Source organism: Fulmarus glacialis, unplaced genomic scaffold, assembly GCF_000690835.1.
Source record: "Fulmarus glacialis isolate BGI_N327 unplaced genomic scaffold, ASM69083v1 scaffold38333, whole genome shotgun sequence".
NCBI classification, from domain to species: domain Eukaryota; kingdom Metazoa; phylum Chordata; class Aves; order Procellariiformes; family Procellariidae; genus Fulmarus; species Fulmarus glacialis.
The window spans coordinates 3,688-23,422 of record NW_009202984.1 but is presented as its reverse complement, the minus strand read 5'-3'; the positions used below and the strand labels follow the sequence as shown (position 1 = coordinate 23,422).

General features: G+C 39.2%; 1 protein-coding gene across 1 annotated transcript; it reads left to right on the top strand.

Moving 5' to 3' along the window:
• Window positions 1–4,530: 4,530 nt before the first annotated feature.
• On the top strand, window positions 4,531–6,680 carry COL10A1 (collagen, type X, alpha 1; the record flags this gene model as incomplete). The annotated part of the gene is made up of 1 exon (XM_009574490.1): window positions 4,531–6,680. A coding segment is annotated over one exon (1,895 nt), but the record flags the coding sequence as incomplete, so codon positions are not given.
• Between the last annotated feature and the right edge of the window lie 13,055 nt (window positions 6,681–19,735).

Sequence of the window (19,735 nt, the reverse complement as noted above, 5' to 3'; positions counted from 1 at the left end):
CCCCTCCCAAGAACAACATTATTTTCTTTCAGACATCAACAGGCTATTCAGAATAGCTTTCACTTTTGCTGTATCCCATCTACTTTTAGTTGTAATAATCATACTTGGCTAGAAATGAGGAAGCCAAATGAGAGACTTCGAAAATAGGATTTGCAAATAAGCTTCTCTTCACTAGAAAAAGGACATTTTAGGCTGTTTCTGCATTAGAAAATAGAGTAGCACAACAGAGGCAGATGTGGAGAGCAGAACAGTTGCTGCTCAGGACATAGCATCCACATTACATTCATTTAGGAGGTTTCATTTCAGAATAGCTCTAGTCTGATCTTATGGACTGGATGCTCATGAGCAGCACACATTGAGTCCAAAGATGCAGCCCTGGTCGCACCCCAACCAGCTCCAGCCCATGTGCTCCAAGAACGCTCCGCAGTAAGAACCAAGTGAAAGCAGCATGGCTGGGAAACTTACCCCCCAAAATGTTCTTCTGGGCTGTACCAAAATACTGTCACAGTTTCATCCCTTGCCTCCAGCGCAAGGACTTTCTGGAATCCTACCGGCACTCTCAGATTGAATTTAGGTACATGTACCTAAACACCTACTCTTGAGGACTTGAGGACTTATTAACTGGAATTCCCACTGGGTTAGAGTTGCATTTCCTCCCTCTCCCCTCATTAACTTTTCACAGTGTTTTTCCATGACTTTATACAGAATCATCTACATATTTATATTATTTTTAAGTGAAATACAATATTTACTTGGTTACCCTCTACCATACTTCATTTACTTCTCTTCTCCTTGTACTTCCCCGCCGCCCCACCCCGAAAACGTTGGGAAAGGGGGAAACCAGCAGCCAATTAAGAAAAAGGAAGGAGCAGGGTAGGCAGGAAATGGAGGGAGAGGGGGAAATGAATTGTCCTGAACTAAGTTTTCACTTTATATGCTAACACAGAATCTAATGTGTGTGAAACTTCGTATTTAGAATGAGAATGATTATATCAACATGAGAGAAGTGTAAAATGCTGTCTATTTAGGAAAGGTAACACAGACTATATACTAGACCTCAAAAGCAGGAACAGCCTACAGACCTACCCAGTTCTACAGACATGGGAGTCCAGTCATTCAAAATTGCTTGACAAATCTTCATTTGGAGAACAAGCATCATCAAAACATAGGACTAGAAAACCACTGATAGTCTTCAGTCTGGAAAATAAACATCTTATAGAGGGCTTTTAGAAGAGTTTAAAGAGGGCAGACTGTTAGAGATCATAATTTCTAGTCTGACATGATCATGGAAGAATAAAACAGGAGACTACAGAACCAAATTCATCTAACTATTGTCTAGTGAGTTCTTCCATACGCAAGTAGCTCAAGTAGCACATGGCAAGCTTTTCATCATAGTTTACTTTTCCTATTTGGTCACCAAACATTGGCTTCTAGAGATTTAGTTACCAATAAGTTATCTTTTTGTTTTGTACAGTTTTGTCAAAAAGCAGCCTGGAACTAAAATTTCAGTCTAGGCCCAAACTGGTGATTCAGGACAACATGTAATAGATCATACAATTTCTGTTGGCATTTAAACCCTATTAAAGCTTCATTTAATTTGGTGAAATTGTTTTAACAGTTTTAAAAATCTTGTTCTTGACAGCTCTCCAGTCAGAATATACTTTCCTTTTATGTATGTATTTAGTGTTACCATTTTTTAAATATACCAGGACATAATTTTTAAAGCAGTAGCTCTTTGGCTTGAAATCTTTGAAAAGTCCTAGTTGAGAATTGAATTAAGTCTGACTGTTCAGCAATGCTTAAATAAGCCATTATTGCAGGTTATGCTAAAGTCTTCATACTTAAATTCAATACATAAATAGGGTTTGACTGCACTCAGAGAACATAAACCAACTTTGCATCAAGATATGTGCCAAGACATATAAAAGAGTAGCCAACCACTACTTCAATTTTCCTGGTAAAAATCCTACTTCATTAATGTGTTCAGCTGTCCTTTCCTCAGAGACTTACCATTGTCTCTAAACAATTACCAGACATTTTAATCTAAAAGCAGCACAACTTTGAAGCAATATAGCTCCTCACAGAAAATCTCTATAACAACATGAACACTGACAAAGCCTTCAGCACATTATGCAAAAAGGCAGCACCCACCACTTTGTGAACGTAGGACTGATATGAAGGTGCATCTAAAACATGGTAAAAAGCAAGAAAGAGAAGCACTCTGAAGCTGAAGTCTGATGCAATTTGCCACCCCCAAAAAAAAAAAATTAGATCAAGTGCAATAACTGCATGTTACTTAAATACAGTTGAATAAAATGAATGTTGCCCCCCTGCAGAAATTAAACTCACTCTGACTACTAAAGAACAAAATACATTTGGTAGGCCTGGACATAGTTCCTTGAGTTACGGTTATGAAAAAGCAGACCTGGCTGGGGTCACTGTTGTCTTCTGCCAAAGTACCCACATAAATGCTTGGTTTTGGATTTGATGCAGTTGATGTAAAAACCTATTCGTATTTTTCCCCTAAAGCTTTACAACTGAAACAGCATTAACTCAGGAACCTGTTTAGGTATTTTTATTGAGGCTTTGATCTGACCTGCCTGTGTTCTGATGTGAACAGATAGTTTTTGAAGTTCTATCCACAGATAGAATCTATGGAATAAATTCAGAGTCCTCCAGTTGAGTGAGCTGCTTTCTCTGATAGCAGCTCTCTTATCTGTGGTGAAGAGAATATGTGTAATGTGTAAAGAACATTTACATGCCACTTCTGCTGCAGGGTACATGTCAATTCTGACAGGCTTAAGCCTTTTCCAAATTATTTTTTCATACGATGTAGTTCTTAAAATTTGCCATATCTTACGTCACCTATATAACAAGAAAACCAACTTGCAATTGCACCCTATTGAATCTGGGAGTTCAGTAGTAAGAAATCCAACAATATCAGTAAGATACCAGGCTTGTCACTGGTACCAGGCTTGTCATTGGTACTCACAGATTCCACAATCTCCTTTGCCGCTGAGAAGGATGTATGTTTGCATTTTCAGTTTGTCAATAAATCAGACATTGCTTTCTTCCTATGTGTAGGATTTTAACAACTATCTTCCTTTTCATTGCCTTGAGGAGGATGAGATAGGAAGGCATGCAAAATAAGGCGATATGCATTTGTGCTGATTTTATGCACCAGCAAAAAAGAAAATGCACTCTACACTTCGCAGATAAGAACAATTTCCCTGGCAATACAGGAAGAAGGCAACCTTGCAGATCCAATATCAAACCAAAATCAAATCTATTTCAAATGCACATCTCTATTTTTTAAAATACAATATGTACAAGAATAGTTTTCTTCCTCCATCTCATTTTTGGTTCATCAAGACTAACCATAGATTGGAAAAAGCAATTTATTATCTAAGAGACAGCAGAATAGCCATTGCATAAACTTTCATACATATATATATACACACACACACTGCTCTATTCGTAAGAGACTGATATGCAAAGTTTAGCTGATCCAACTGTTGATCTTATCAATCTTTTCTAAATAAGCATCAACAGAATATGTTGCCATTACAAAAATCAGAATCCAGGCTCTTCCTATATCCCTGTTTTATTCTTAAAATGACCTTTTAAATTAACATTCATCATAGGTATGGTATTTCGTTCTATAATGCTGCCAGTTGCTGCAAACTACTGAAATAGTCGTACAACATCCATGTTAATCTCGTCTGCAATGTCCTACAAATCAGTATCCTAATTGCAACAGGAAGCTGCAAGCTCCTCCAAAGTGCACAGAAAACTAAGCAGTGAGCTTGTTTGTTTATTCCTCTATTTGTGACATTTGGTTTAGTGGCTCCACCTGCTGTTTTGATAACTAAGAAATGAAGTATTATTAACAAAACAATGCTGGAATTCTGACTGCAGTAAGATGAATTACCACTTGTGACCTTGCCACTGCATGATATTTTTATGACAAACAAAAATCTTTAAGACAGTATTTGAAAATATAACATTCATATGTTTACAAAAAAAAAAACAGAGCCACGGCCCACTTTTGGAAGTGTGAGGGGGGGAAGGACAAAAATCTCACTACTTAAATGAGGCACCAAATACTTTCAGAAAAGTAGCTGCATCTGCACGGGAAGCTTTCTCTGGTTTCGTTCATCATCAAGATGCAAGTCTGATAACTTGCTAAATCAGTTACCTGGTTTTTTTCTTCCTTAATAGTTTGCATCTACTTGCACAACATCTTTTAAGCTCTCTGATGACCCTAAATGTATTGAAGCCAAAAAAATCTCTAGAGGCCTTGTAGCTCACAACACAACTCCAACACATTTGCACTTGTTAATTATTCATATAGGAGCTCTGAGACACTTTTGTCCTGAATGTCAGGTTCTCAGTGACCAAACACAGTATTAGAAACTTGACTTCTGTGAGGTTCAAATTAAGGTAACCCTTCACACAGTTCACCACATGCTACAAGTCTGCAAATCTGTTGTAGCTGCCCTGGTTGACCTGGTTTCCTCTCTCTCACAGGTGTGCAGATAAGGGGTGAACAAGGACCCCCTGGTCCCCCAGGCCCTACTGGACCAAGAGGACAACCAGGTCCTGCAGGAAAACCAGGGTTTGGAAGTCCTGGTCCCCAAGGCCCCCCTGGTCCCCCAGGACCACCTGGATTCTCTGCGGTTGGAAAGCCAGGCATGCCAGGTCTACCAGGAAAGCCAGGAGACAGAGGACTAAACGGTGAGAAAGGAGAAGCTGGACCTGTTGGGCTCCCAGGCGCAAGAGGGCCACAAGGACCCCCCGGCACTCCCGGCCCCGTAGGACTGTCTGTTCCTGGGAAGCCAGGACCACAAGGCCCTCCAGGAGCTCAAGGGCCAAGGGGCCTCCCCGGCGAGAAGGGAGAGCCAGGTATCCCTGGTATAAACGGACAAAAGGGAGAAAATGGATTCGGCGTTCCAGGCCGCCCAGGTAACAGGGGTCTTCCAGGCCCACAGGGGCCCCGTGGCCTCCCCGGTCCTGCTGGGGTAGGGAAGCCTGGCGAAAACGGTCTTCCAGGTCAGCCAGGTATGAAAGGTGACAGAGGCTTACCAGGCGCACCCGGAGCAGCTGGCGTCCCAGGTCCCCAGGGTTCCCCAGGAGAACCTGGAGAAGCCGGCATCGGCAAGCCTGGGCCAATGGGACCACCAGGAGCAGCAGGCATCCCTGGAGCCAAGGGACACCCTGGACCTGCAGGCTTGCCTGGATCCCCAGGTCTTCCAGGATTCGGAAAGCCAGGATTGCCAGGGATGAAGGGACACAGAGGGCCTGAAGGTCCTCCTGGCCTTCCAGGACCTAAAGGAGACCAAGGCCCAGGTGGTGTGCCAGGAGAACCAGGGCCTGCCGGGCCACCAGGGAACATGGGCCCTCAGGGACTCAAAGGCTTGCCCGGTGAGAATGGCCTACCCGGACCCAAAGGTGACACGGGCCCTGCAGGCCCCCCGGGATTCCCAGGAGCCAAGGGTGAACGAGGTCTACCAGGATTAGAGGGAAAACCAGGATACCCAGGTGAGCAGGGTCTTGCTGGTCCTAAGGGACACCCAGGTTTCCCAGGTCCAAAAGGCGACACTGGCCATGCTGGGCTTCCTGGCTTGCCTGGTCCAATGGGTCCACAAGGAGTTAAGGGAGTGCCAGGGATCAATGGCGAGCCGGGCCCCCGAGGGCCTTCAGGAATACCTGGGATCAGAGGCCCCATTGGCCCCCCTGGCCTGCCAGGAGCCCCTGGTGCGAAAGGTGAGCCAGGAGCACCAGGACTGCCAGGCCCAGCAGGTATTTCTACAAAAGGCCTAAGCGGACCCATGGGACCACCTGGACCCCCTGGGCCTAAAGGCAACAATGGAGAGCCTGGCTTGCCAGGCCCCCCAGGTCCTCCTGGTCCCCCTGGCCAAGCCGTAATCCCACAGATGCCTGAAAGCTACGTTAAAGCAGGAGAGTCTCGGGAGCTATCAGGAATGTCATTCGTGAAAGCAGGAGTAAACCAAGCTCTCACAGGGATGCCAGTGTCTGCTTTCAGTGTCATCCTCTCAAAAGCCTACCCTGGGGCAACAGTCCCCATCAAATTTGATAAAATCTTGTACAATAGGCAGCAACACTATGACCCCAGAACAGGAATCTTCACCTGCAGGATCCCTGGACTGTACTACTTCTCCTACCATGTACATGCAAAAGGAACAAATGTTTGGGTTGCGCTCTACAAAAATGGTTCCCCACTCATGTATACTTACGATGAGTACAAGAAAGGATACCTTGACCAGGCTTCTGGCAGTGCTGTCATTGATCTCATGGAGAACGATCAAGTATGGCTCCAACTGCCCAATTCAGAATCTAATGGTCTCTATTCCTCTGACTATGTTCACTCTTCTTTCTCAGGTTTCCTATTTGCTCGCATCTAAAACATCCCACTTACACTGTCCTGACACTCTCTCCTTCAGACCATTTTAATGGGGCACTGATCTGATTCATCATTAGCAGGTCATGCAACTTCAATTTTGCAACAGAAATGGAGGAGGGAGTGAGAAGATGGAACAGATTGGTTCAAACCTAGTAGAATAATATTTTATGTTTTTAGAGAATTGTCATAAGAAATTTGTTTCAAATTATGATCAATTGTCCAACTGAATGCAACATTAAAATTTTATGAATTAATACAATGCACCAGTCTCTCTCTTTTTTCTTTAAAAAAAAAAAAAAAAAAATCAGAATTTCTAACTATCACTTCTCATTACACATAAAGTAGCCACTCCAGGAGTCTTGATCATACTTCACTATACTTGAATTAAATGCAGGTATTATTCAAAGTAAACAGTCTCAGATACAGCATGGTAATCACAACAGACAGATAATACACTTCAGTAACATTAATCTGCTACCTGTCAGCTTCACCTTTAAGCTATCAAGGAGTCCAGAAAACACAACTCTAATATAGTGCATACCATGTCACAGTTTTAATTTAGTTCCATTTTTCTTATTAATGAGTAACTATCTTGCAGAAAGGTAGATTACAAATTATTACCTGTTACTGAAGGTCTAAAACTTTCACAATATGAAAAAGCAACCAGATTTGAAGCCTAGAAATCCACTCAGCTTTCTTTGATGCACATTTTGTAATCTGCAACAAACTAGTTCAATATTTTTTAAGCTCCTAACATTCTGTAAAACTACGATGTTCAGAGTACAGTAAAACAACTATCACAATTGGAGACAATCTTTGCACTGTTTTTCCCTGAACAGTTCCTGCCTTTAAAGCACAATACTCTTGGGACTATATTTTACTTAAATGGTAAATGTACCACACGATGACAGTAATCAGTCAGTAGACATAATCATATTTACCATACCTACATACACTCATGTCTCACAAACATTAGACATTACATTAACCTGTTAAGGCACTACGAAAAGTTAATAGTACAAAGTAAGCTAGCTTAGTAAAATTAGTGCTTATAAATTATCAAACCGTAATAGTTTGATGACACATTTCTACCAATGACATTGGTAGTTACCATTCACATGCTTTAAAAGTATCATATACATCAAAACCTTATAAACTCAAACTATTATTTTTAGCTTAATTTTTTTAAACTGAAGTTTTTAATCACTTGAACTAAAAGTACATAGGCTCATGTTTAAAAGCTTTGTGGTATCACCATGTCTTCATGAAAGAGCAGAACTTGAGGCTTGTTATATTGCGTACATTTGAAATCAGCAATTTCCCAAGTACTTGATAATACTTGATAATACGTTGGGATTAACAAAAAGATTGAGGACACCTATAGATTGATCCATTGTTAGCAAAACTACATGATGTTTTGGAAACTGTAAAGAACTACCAAGAAAGTAACTTTGCAGAATTGTTTTTTCTCCCCTTATTGAATGCTGCTAGATAAGGAAGCCTGTGGCTTAAGCTATACTTTAGTAAAATAGTAAGTGCTTAAGTAGAGTGTGTAACGTGAGATCTGCTTATTTTAGCAGCCAAGTAGACCTAGGCAAGCAAATTGGTACTACTATTATAAACATTGCATACAAAAGTTTGTATGGAAATAATACAGTGGACAGTAAAACAATTAATAAGTAATAATCCTGTGATACCTCTCTTTCAAGCCAAAATAAAACTCAAGACACTGAAGTCTGAATTGTCTATCCCTACTTTTCCTCCTCCCTGTTTTAGGCCAAATACTAATTACAGATCTCCTAAGAATTATCTCTTTTTTGCACTAAAAATGTTTTGCTATGCAGTCACTTGCATTAGTTCAACAACACTTTCCAGTATTTAAACATAGCACGTGCTGCTGCCAATACATTCAACCAACCTGGCACTTTTGTTTCAGAAACAAATAGAGGGACTGGATACTGGAGCTGGAAAATACTGCTCAGTAGTTGTAAAGTTTCTGGATAATTGCTTTACACCTGAAATGTATGCCAAAGCATGTTTAAAATTGTTGGAGATGCTTGGTGCTCAGCACTACATTACTGTCCTGTGATTCCAACTAACTAGTCTCTGCACAAGAAACTGGGCCTAAACTATTCTTAAAAGCATGGATCACCAATTCTTACCGTCCATCCACTTTAAATCAGGTTTTGTCCTTTAGCATTTTTCTTCCTCGAATGAACACATAGGACTTCAAATAAGTCAAAAGCTCAGTACCTCAGGCCCGTCTTTTTGAAGGCTTTTCGTAATTGTTCAGACATTAAGCCATTAAGCAAGCACCTCTTAACACTGAAAAGCTAGAGATTACACACCAAATCGTGGCACAAGCAACTTCTACCTTGATTTTAGCTTTGGATTCTCAATTTAGAGGGAACCTTGAGAAGGTCTGTAAGATTTTTAAATTTGTTTTTTAATATTTCCTCCACATGAAGATCAGCAGTCTACCTAAAGATAAAGCTCTTCCAGAAATGACATCTTTTCTGGATCATGGGCATTAGAGGAAACAAAATCCAATATGAGATTAAAATGAAAATATAAGAGCCTGTAATAGGACGAAACTCACTTCCAAAGACTTAAAAAAGATTTCTGAGACAAATTTCAGTAGTTCTTAAGCGTTCAAACACATGAAGCACCCAAATAATCCCTTCTGTATTTAGCTGGAAAGCCCAGCAGAGAAGCGTAACAAATGTGTTTGCTTCTATCTTTGTTGCCATTTTCACAATTAAGACAAATAATGATCTCTCATCACTGGACTACATCAACATTAGGAGTTTCTCATGTTTTGCACAATTTTTGGAGGATTCTTTCCTTTTGGCCAGAAAAGTATCTTTGCTTTTTGTTTGTTCTATTTGAAGTTGCATATAAAGGATATAATGCACATATCACAGACACCTAGATTCATTGTCTTCTGCCAAGACAACAGGGTAATAACAAACTTGCAATCAAAAACCTCTCTGTATGTGTACGTGTACGTGTGTGTGTGTGTGTGTGTGCGCGCGCATGCACGTTTTTGGGGAGAGAATGGAGTAGTTTAGAAAGACCGAAAGTTTTCCTCCCCAAAGTAACACTTCCCGTACATCAGCATGCCACTTCAGAATACTGATCAATCACATAAAAGACAAAATGCAAGTTACTAAAAAACAGGTTTTAAGTCTAGCACTTTCTTTCTCTGATATTCTTCCTTTTTGTAAAAGATAGTCAGTGACAAATTTCTCTGATGAATCCTTGAAACCTGAGAGCAGATCCCATCAAGCCTTTTTATGGGAAATTTATGAAGTCTCTGCTGCCATACTAGCCATGATGTTTTTACTTCCAAAATGAAATATAATCTTATGAACTGATTGAAAATATTACAGATATATCATTTTCACTATATAACCACAGATGCTACGGTTTTCAGAAGTGTCAGGGAAATGATAGGGAAAGTACAACCATGGAAGACAGAGATAAAGCGGCTTTTAAGAGAAAACATTTTACAAAATTCTGCTTTAGGAAGTTGTATCAGGCAACTTCCTCCTACAACAACTACTGCTTTTCCTGTCCAAAAATCGACAAATCTGAAATTTTTCATGTGGAAATAATTATACAGTATTTCAAACCCTCATTACTCCTTTAAAGATCAAACTTTGTTTCCATAATGTGTTGTGGGCCTCTGTCCACATATTTATACAGTGTAAAATACATTGCCACATGCCATTCCTTTTAAAATTGCTCTTTACTAATTTATATAGAATATAAACCAAGTTAAACACATACAAACTAATGTTAATCACCTTAAAGCTGCAAAATATTCCAGTAATAAGTTAAAGATTTACAAAAAGAATTTTAAGTAATTTAATACTCAACTTGGATATCAATTGCAGAGGGCATTCTTAGGTAAGAAATGACCATTTTGAAAATACAAATATCTCTGTTTATTGCTATCTGACATCATGCTTTTTTGATAGTATTGTTTAATAGATTCCCCCAAAGTTTTTTTGAGTTACTCTTCAGAAAGAGTATCTGAATAACACAAGACTGTTTTGGAACGCTCTTACTCTCCCTCTGCAAGCCTCAGTTCTTCACTTCTTTACAAGTAGAAGAGTGGGTTAATACCCTTCATTAGGCTGAGTCAGGACAATCATGGCTATCTGAAAGAGCCATCCAAAAAAAATATCACAGGGCAATTATCTAAGGCAATTACCATAGCTAAGACAATGAAAAGCAAAATCCACCGGACACCTGATTATGATCAAAGAAATCATGTGAAAAAGAGAAGGGACATAGAGAAACAAGGGCATACTGACAACAAACCAGAGTGACTTGCAAACACTTACGGATTTAAAAAAAAAAAAAAGGTCAGTCGTTCTGCTCCGTCACTGACAATGGCACTACTAAGATGGCATTTCGACTGGGGAACTTTGTGTCTCCTCAACTGACCACTTAATAAGTTTGCTTTAGAAATTTTACCTTGACTAACTGTTAATAAGGACTGCTTTTCTCTGAAGGGTTAAACCCTCTACAAGGCATCGAGGGCATGGAGTTAAGTCAAGAGGCTGTGGTTTCCAGGCCAGGCTCTGGGCTAAGAAAGACAGTGGGGCTTCCTGGTATGTAGATATTGGGCTAGAGCCAGGTTTAGGAGTTTCCTCAGGAAGTTATGTTAAGCTTGCAGCTGAGGAAAAAAAAAAAATCTCTTTGGCACAAACTTGTGACACAAGATTAGTACCATTATTCTCATTTCACAGAGGGACCTGAAGCAAAAAGATACTCCATGGGAATATCACAGGTAAGTGATACAGGAAGAAATTGACTGGTTCTTCTGACTCCCTGTTCAGTGTTTTATTCACTGGACCACATTATTAAAAGGAAAATAAGACCACTTTGAAGCCTTTTAAAGTGATGCATGACAGAGCATAGTACTTTCATATGTTAAAATATTTAAGTAGTGTATACAATCTGCATTGGTTTACTTCTGATTTTACAGAGCTTTATCCAAAATAACTCAAGCCTATCAGTTACTATGTTTTCTTATATTTTTACCCTGTTGTGCATGTGCCTCATGACTTTTATAACAAAGATTCGGGTGTATTAAATTAAGCACTAATTCTGATAGCAGTTAGAAAGGATTAAGTCATACCACACATCTGTTTGTATGCAGATTCCATGCTTACATAGACAAATAGGTACCGGATAGGTAGGTATATGCATAAACATACACATGTACACACAAGCAGACACTCACAGAAATAAAACAAAGCTATTATTTCTGATTTCAAATCAGACTTTAAATTCAGTTTGAACCAATTTCCAAAGAACTCTTTTTAAAATTATTCTTTTTGCCAAACACTGCATGATTCACACCTTTTAAAACAAAGAGCATGCATGATTTGAAAAAAGAATTAAAAAAATGCTAAGAAAATAGTTACAGTTGATTAGGATTGGTTTAATATCAGCAGAAAACAAAGGATACATTTATTTCATGTATGAATGAGTTCCTAGAGGAATTCCTAACTACCAATCACGCTCTTAAGCTCCAATGGAAACACAGTAGCAACAACAAACAAAAACATTTTAGGAATATCTCGCTGTCTTTTACAATATGCATCCTGACATCAACTTCTATTTCTGTTTGGAACCTCTCTGAGACAATTTTGTTCGAAAGGAATACAGAAATTAGTACAGCTCTGGTGAACAAAAGGTAAGTTTTAAGAAGGTCTAAACTATACTTGTGCCTAATGACTGTTGCATTAAGAGAGGTAATTCTATCAGAAAATACTATCAGCAAAATTATACAGAATTCTGAACTGATCTGCATATAATCTTTTTACAAAAAATCCCAGTTAAAAATAATTTCAATTAATTGTGCGCACATGCAAGATGATTAACCTTTATTCTCAACTTACTATTTTATACGCCTAATAGAAACTTGGAATTTAAGTCTGTGAAGGAAGAAAAGCATTTCTAGCGGAAGGCTATCCAAGATGTTTTCCAACTCTAATTTATGTTACAGTATTATAAGGTTGGCTTTGGGTGGAGGAAGGCTATCGTTAAAAAAAAATTCCTCCGCAATTTCTAACAAAATAACAGAATTTAAAAAAGGTTTAAAAAAACAGGAATACAATCTTCTCACCATTGTGTCAATAATACACAAGGAATTCTAATCAAAACTAGAGCGCTAAAGAAAATTATCAAATGTTACTACTTTAATTTTTTTTTCCAATGCTTTTCTGATTTTATTTAGGAGTACACCACCATAAGGAATAGAATCAAAATACAGTTCAAGGATGTCCACATTACCATACCAATCATGGGAAGAAACCATTCTTCCTCTAAATTCAGTGAAGTAGCACATGACAAGTGTTGTTAAAAATAGCAAAACAGTTCCAGCTAAACTAAATAGAAATAGTAATGATAAAGATGTTCTATTTCAGGATAAACATGTGTCTACTATACAACTATTTGTAAGCTTGAAAAGTAAAAAGCTGTGTTGAGTAACCTACAGTGTACTTGCAAATGTATTTGTTCTGGCAGGCACATGTAACATTTTCAGCTAGTATAGTAAGTTTTCAGTGAACCCACTTACCTTTAAAAGCTGATATTTTATAATTGTGCTGGATAGCAGCCACCATGTCCTTCCAGAAGTCATATTTTTTCTGACCATCATGCTGTAAGTGTCAAAAGGAACCTAGTCATTACATCAAGTATCAGCTATTTCAAGCTTTCATATTTTTTCCATTAATAAACAAAAGTATTTTGAAAATGGAGTAAAACAGTCTTAGACTGGAGTCAGGAGATGAGGACTCAGTACCCAGCTTGACTGTGAACTTTGGGTAAGATATCTCCCTACTTCAGAAAGATGTGATGGGATGCGGGGAAGAAGGGGAAAGGAGAAAGGATTCACATTTGTGAGGAACCCTAAAACATTACAGCAAGAGGGGGCATTAGACAGAACAGCAACTTACTGAATGAGCCATCCCATTGACATTTGGGAAAAAGCACTGCCTAGAACTGCAAATACTGTACGTGATTAGCAGGTTGACATTATCTACAGCCTGGTACTCATATCACCTTCCACCCTCAGAACTGGCAAAGCCCTTTGCTATAATTTAGAGGTAATGCCCTTCTGCCAACAGCTCCACCCCAAACACCGCATGAAATATTCAACCAGAAGCCAGGCTGAGCAGCACTGCATTACACTGTACTCTGAAGACTGCCAAACCCCAGCTCTGGCAGAAGGACAGGGGAAGGTGAACTGCGCTTGTGAACAGTCTCTCGCCGTTCCTAGAAAGCCGCCCAGGCACTGAAGAGCTCCAGCTGACCTCAACACCCTTTCAGCATTGCACCGAGGGAGAGGGAAAGCTTCTCAACCAGCTGAGCCCCACAGCACTCTCAAACTCCACAAATTTTAGGAGCGCTGAATTAAACACAGATGCAATTACACAGCCAGCCAATATTACAGAGCAGAGGATTAGCTAAGAGGCACCCAGAGTTACAAGATACTGGGCAGCGGCAAACCAGGTAGTATAATCTCTTTGAGTTTGTACACTGTGGAAAGTATCACGTAGCATTGTAACAGGCCTTCCACACCCTCACTAGGACAAATTTCAATGCAACTGTTAACAGATTTCACGGCATTGTCCTCTGTGTCCTGACATCTGCACTGATACCTGAATAATGACCCATTTTGTAATCATAAAGCATTTTCTAGAGAGGGGAACATTCAGAAACTAAAAAAAACCCCAACCCTTAGCATCACCAACCAAAACCACGTAGTTTATATGTACTGAAGTAAACTGCTATTTCAGACCTAACCCGCCATGGAGGCTTCCAGAAGAACAGTCCGCCCTTAATTTCCCAAACAGCAAGTCACACAAACAAGGTCTTTTGTTGCACGACTGACAAGCACTACGGCAGTCTGCTTATCACCCACCGGCTCTACAGGTTAAAAGCAGGAAAGATACAATGCTGCGGCTTTTAACTTCTCTTTTTTTAATCCATTCCTGTAGCAAACTGCCGCAGAAATACATAAAAGGACTAACAAAAAGAAAAGCTTTCATATAAGTCAAACTTCAGTTAGCTGCTAACCAAGGTCATTATTCAAAGCCGTGTTCAGGAGATGCTAGGGAGCATCTGTCTCTCTACCAGCGATGGCACTAGACTACGCTAGCACTAAGCTTGGGGACAGATGGATTCAACTGTCCGCTCCCCTCATACTCCACATGGCTGACTTGTTCCTTAGTTTGGGATTTTGGTTTTTTTTGTTTGTTTCTTTTAAAAAAATCAGTGCAATGAGCTAACAGTTCCATAGCGTGCTGTTCTGAGGACGGACGGATACTAGTTTAAAAATAGGCACACTTCCTTCAAAACATTTGACCTCAGAGAAGACTAATATAACTGGTCAGAAAAACTAATTCCTTGCAAATCTACAGCTGTTGCATGTGAGATATAACAAGAAAACAGACCAATACCCAGAAAGCAGAGGGAAAACTGTGTACATGCCCATGCAGTCCACCAAGATTTTGGCAGTGATTATCGAATGTGATTTCATTAGCTGAAGTATCAGATGAAGTATTTTGTGTAGAGCTTCAATGCAAAGATCCAAAACGCTAAGAAGCTCCTCTGCTTTGTCTGAAAATACATAAGAATTCTGGCTCTGGACACAGCAAAACCAGATTCATTCTTAACAGTGTAGAGCAGCCCAGCAACCAACTCATGTCTAAACTCATTTTGAATCCAAACAGTTTTCCCATCTGTTTCCTGATCCTAGAACGTTTTCCGAAAATGATAAGAAAATAGCCCTTACTAAACAAGCTCCCAGAACAGAAAACAGAAGGCTCTACTTCCTTTCAGAAATGTGGAGGAAGAAAATGTGGTGGTTTCTAACCCTTAGGATGCAGAATGTTGCAGGCATGAGTGCTGGAGAGGCCTAACACCTCCTGCTTTGCATCCTTCTCATCTGGTTGATGGTAACATCCCAGGGAATTACTGTGGCCCTCCTGTTGAAACTGCGCCAACATCCAGTAAAATATTCAAGAGCTGCTAGCTGGTAAAGAGGACGCGTGACCCACTTCTAGTAGCTCTCTGGAGAAATGGCATGGGTTTAATTCTCTCTGGCTAAAGACAGCGCTGATCCAGGGTCAGTGTTCCAGCTTGCAAATTAGTAACTGAATGTGCAAGCTTATTACACGCATGCTATGACACGCTTTCTCTATCAGTAAGTAGGTGATTTGTGCCAAGTCTAAATGAAATAATACAATACAGGTGTCACATCTGAGAGAGGTTTCTAAGCTGTGAACAGTAGAGGAAGGAGATTAATTAGGCACAAAATTAAGAGTCTTATGGCACACCTGTCCTCAGTTCTTCCTGATAAGCTAGCCTTAGCCAACTCTTCATGCAGCACTTGCACTTAGGCAGCAATCTACACAGCGTGCTATTTCGGAGTGCAGGCTAAAGCATCAAGTCAGCTGATACCCAAAAGGATCCCAGATACCCATCTCACAGCTGTCAATTTCACTCTGCAGACAAAGTTTAGTATTTGCAATTTTCAGTGCTGCAGCGCTTTGGTACCTTTAGCCAGAAGATTACATCAGTACTCTTTCAACACCAATACACCTACTGTATGAGAAAAACCCTCTCCTACCCCAGCTGCACACAAGTTAAAGATTCAAGCCTTCTTTAACACAAACAAATCAATTAACATCATACTTCAAAGGTAGTATTTCGGACATTCTATCTATCTAAAAAGCACTGAAAAAGGTTCAAGCAATTTTATTTTCCACCTTGAGAATTTAACTTATTATTTAGCAGAGAAAAAAAACCTGGATACTATTCTAGAGGTGTATTTACATCTGTGTATATAGATCAATATATTTAAGACAAAAACAAGTTTAAAAAAGGATGAAATTAAGCTTTCAACTCATTAACACCTTGCAAATTACCAAACCGTGTTATTCAAAAGACTTACATTAAATTCAGGTATCATCAAGTATAATTGAAGAAGATTTTAAGAACTATATTCTGCATAACACAGAGTAAGCTTGAGAAAACAGTACATTTCTACTTGTATCCTAGTTATTTGTGCCCTCTTGTGGAAGTACATTTATTTTGAACACGCCATGTAGCTCACAATTAGCTTCGGAGACAACTAATACACTAAATCCGACATGAAAAATTCCAAACAAGAAAAAAGCTAAAGATCTTGATGTTGTTCAACACACTATTTGTATGCATTTAATAATGCATGCAAGAAGTGTAGTGGGGGAAGAGAAAGATAATGCAATACTTCGTTTCAAACAATCCAGTTCTTACCTGATCTAAGCTGTCCACAACCCTTGCACACAAGAGAGCTCCTGGCAGGTCAAAATAATTATCATACAAATAGTATTTAGCTGGAAAAAAATAATAAAAAAATTCTACTTTTTTTTAATCCTTATTGTATGCTTTAATCACAAATAAAAAAATACATTTAAATAATAGCATAAGCTCCTATTTGGATTGTACTGGTAATAAGCATTATCTGCTTCCCAATTTTTGTTAGTCTTTATTCCCACTTCTGATTCTCATAATTGGCAACTGAAAGTTGTTCACCTATATCAAGCCAGTGAGATTTTAAAAATACATTTTAAGGTTCTAAAACTTAAGGTGGAAAAGATGGGGGAGAACCAGGAGCTTAAGAGTCAGGACAGTATCACTCAACTCTTCCAAAATATCTATTTCCCTATCAGTGGAAACAAAAAGAAAGGGTTTGAGAAGTCATTTCAGAAACATTTGGACAGGTCTTACACATAGTCTTGTCCTTTGCACATACATGCTGCAGACAGCACCTTGGCCCAAGGGGAAGCATGCCCACATTATTACATGAGCCCCCAAAACAGAACAAAATCAGGAGGGTCCAAATGTCACCCCAGACTGAGGTCATGTTCAACAACTCTTTACTAGGAGTGAATTGACTTAACCAGTGGGATTTTTTGTATTCATGATCTTGTCTGTGCTGGTTTTTAATATACCTAAGAGACAAGTCAGCAAAACACGGATTAACATTCACAAGAGAGACCAAGTGCACTTTTCAATGAATAAGAAAGTCACATTTGCTATATGACCAAAGGAAACCTTTCTCTTCTACCCTGTTGAAAATGATTAATTCAGAATAAGCAGTTTAGAATAAGCATCACAAACAAGTTTATGTCAGCAAAATCTCAAGGAAAATCTCTTCATTACATAGGACTGAGCACTTTATGTGTATTACTCACAATTGCCAAGATCAAAGTAAAAGAGAGAAGAAGCACAGAGCAAGAACATAAACCTAGCCACAGTGCCTTCAAAGTCACTCCCATCTTAAAACAAAAACTTCAATTGCAGGAGAAGTTTTGTTTCCAGATCTGCTCTGTTCTTTGCACCTGCACCTAGGCCTCCAGTAACAGCACTGATGGTAATGAGTCAACAATTAAGGAAAATAAGATTTGCTAAATATGTCCTAAATGAGATAGGCTGGTAATCTCAGTGCACTTCATCAAGGAACAATGTGCCCATCTCTATAACCAAAACACGCCTATAATGTCAGCTCATTTGTCTTGTCACTAGTGACCTAAATTTAACTTGAACTCTAGTATTAGAAGTTGAAAATACAAAAAACCAACTCTCTCACAAAACATTTACCTATTCCAGCAATTCTCAACTCAAGTATTTTTAAATATTTGTGGTAAGAACTAATACTATGAGGCACTGAAGCGGCCAGAGCAATTTCAAAGAAGAGGATATGCTAAGGTATAGCTACCTGAGCGGGAAACCATTCCACTGACTGTATTAAAATGCTTCCACTCCCTCCTTCCATATGTCTCCAGGATCTCTTCGGATGTCATGCTCTTTGTACCATGGCTTGCCCTATTTGATGCATTAAGTTATTTATATGAAGAAAAAAAAAAGAAAAAGGAAAAGGTTGAAAACAGCCAAGCTACTCCTAGTGCACAGTAATGCATTGCAACTGAATACTGAGATGCATGCAAGTTGATCAGAAGTAACTCTCTTTATAACTTAGAAGTTTCCTGGGACCTAAGCTTTTATCATATACATTACAGTCCTTGACAAAAGCCCTACTACACAAAGGTTTGGTTGGCTGGGGGCACGGCTACTGTGTCTCACCTGCTAACACAATCACTCTGTATTGCTCGAATGTTCTCAATTGTGTGAGGACACTCGCTATACTTGAACTATCAATATACACTGCACAGTGCAGAAAGCCTATACATCATTCTGAAGCCTGGTAACATTCACAGAGCGCAGCGTAGAACTATGGAAAAGTGCTAGTTTGAGCCCTGCAAGCAGCTGTGTAACACAGAATTACGCACAAGCCTTTTTAGGAATTAAAAATCAACTAGCTTGACCATCAAATTGGGCCCCAAAAGAATGCACAGACTCCAGTTTTGAAGCAAATGCAGGCAATGCTAGGAGAAGTAATCCTGTACCACTCTTGCCTTTCCTGTGGTATATCCTCCAGTCTTGAATTCTGCATTTAATACACCGAAATTCACGGTACTAGATGAATTTTGGGACACACAGCAGAGCTCACAGGTATTTCTTCCCTTCTTTCAATGAGATCTGATGTTCCCTAGCATTTTCAAGCTCCTTCTCCCACATGCTATCAGAAAAAAAAGTAGAGTCTGTCTTGAGTACTGAATTACACAAACTTTCATTTTGGAAAAAATAAGGGGGAAATGGGACTGGGATTGACATACTGTAGATATATTTACTTTTCAGATTTGTGATTCAAAATAGCAGTCTTCTATGTTTGGGGAAAAAAAAAAAAAAAGAGGGAAAGATTTAAGAGGAACTACGGATGTACTGAAATGATGACTGAAGGCAAAATACAGCTTTTAAGAGGAAAAAAAACCAGAATTCTGAAAGTGAATGTGTCAGTTTGTGTTTAATGTACCTCAGGCTATTTAAATTATATGTTGTAAGCCTGCAGAATGTTGAATGTGTATGGTACAAAGATAATAGTGCTCCCGTCATTAGCATTAGTCATTAGCACTGATTCTGAGTCAGGTTACTCAGAATTCAAAGAAAAACGTTACCCTGGATCTTAGCAGAACTGGGAAAGATTACATTGGTAGCCACTGAAAAAGTGAATTTACTTTCAAGATCAGGATGCCCTCAAGAGTCTTAGATGCTTACTAAAAATGAGATATTCTTTACTAGCAGCTAACATGGAAATATTACAAAAAGACTGCCACATTACCAAAGAGTATTTAAACTTTTACATCTAATAAATGAATGTATGCTGAAATTAGTATTTTAAAT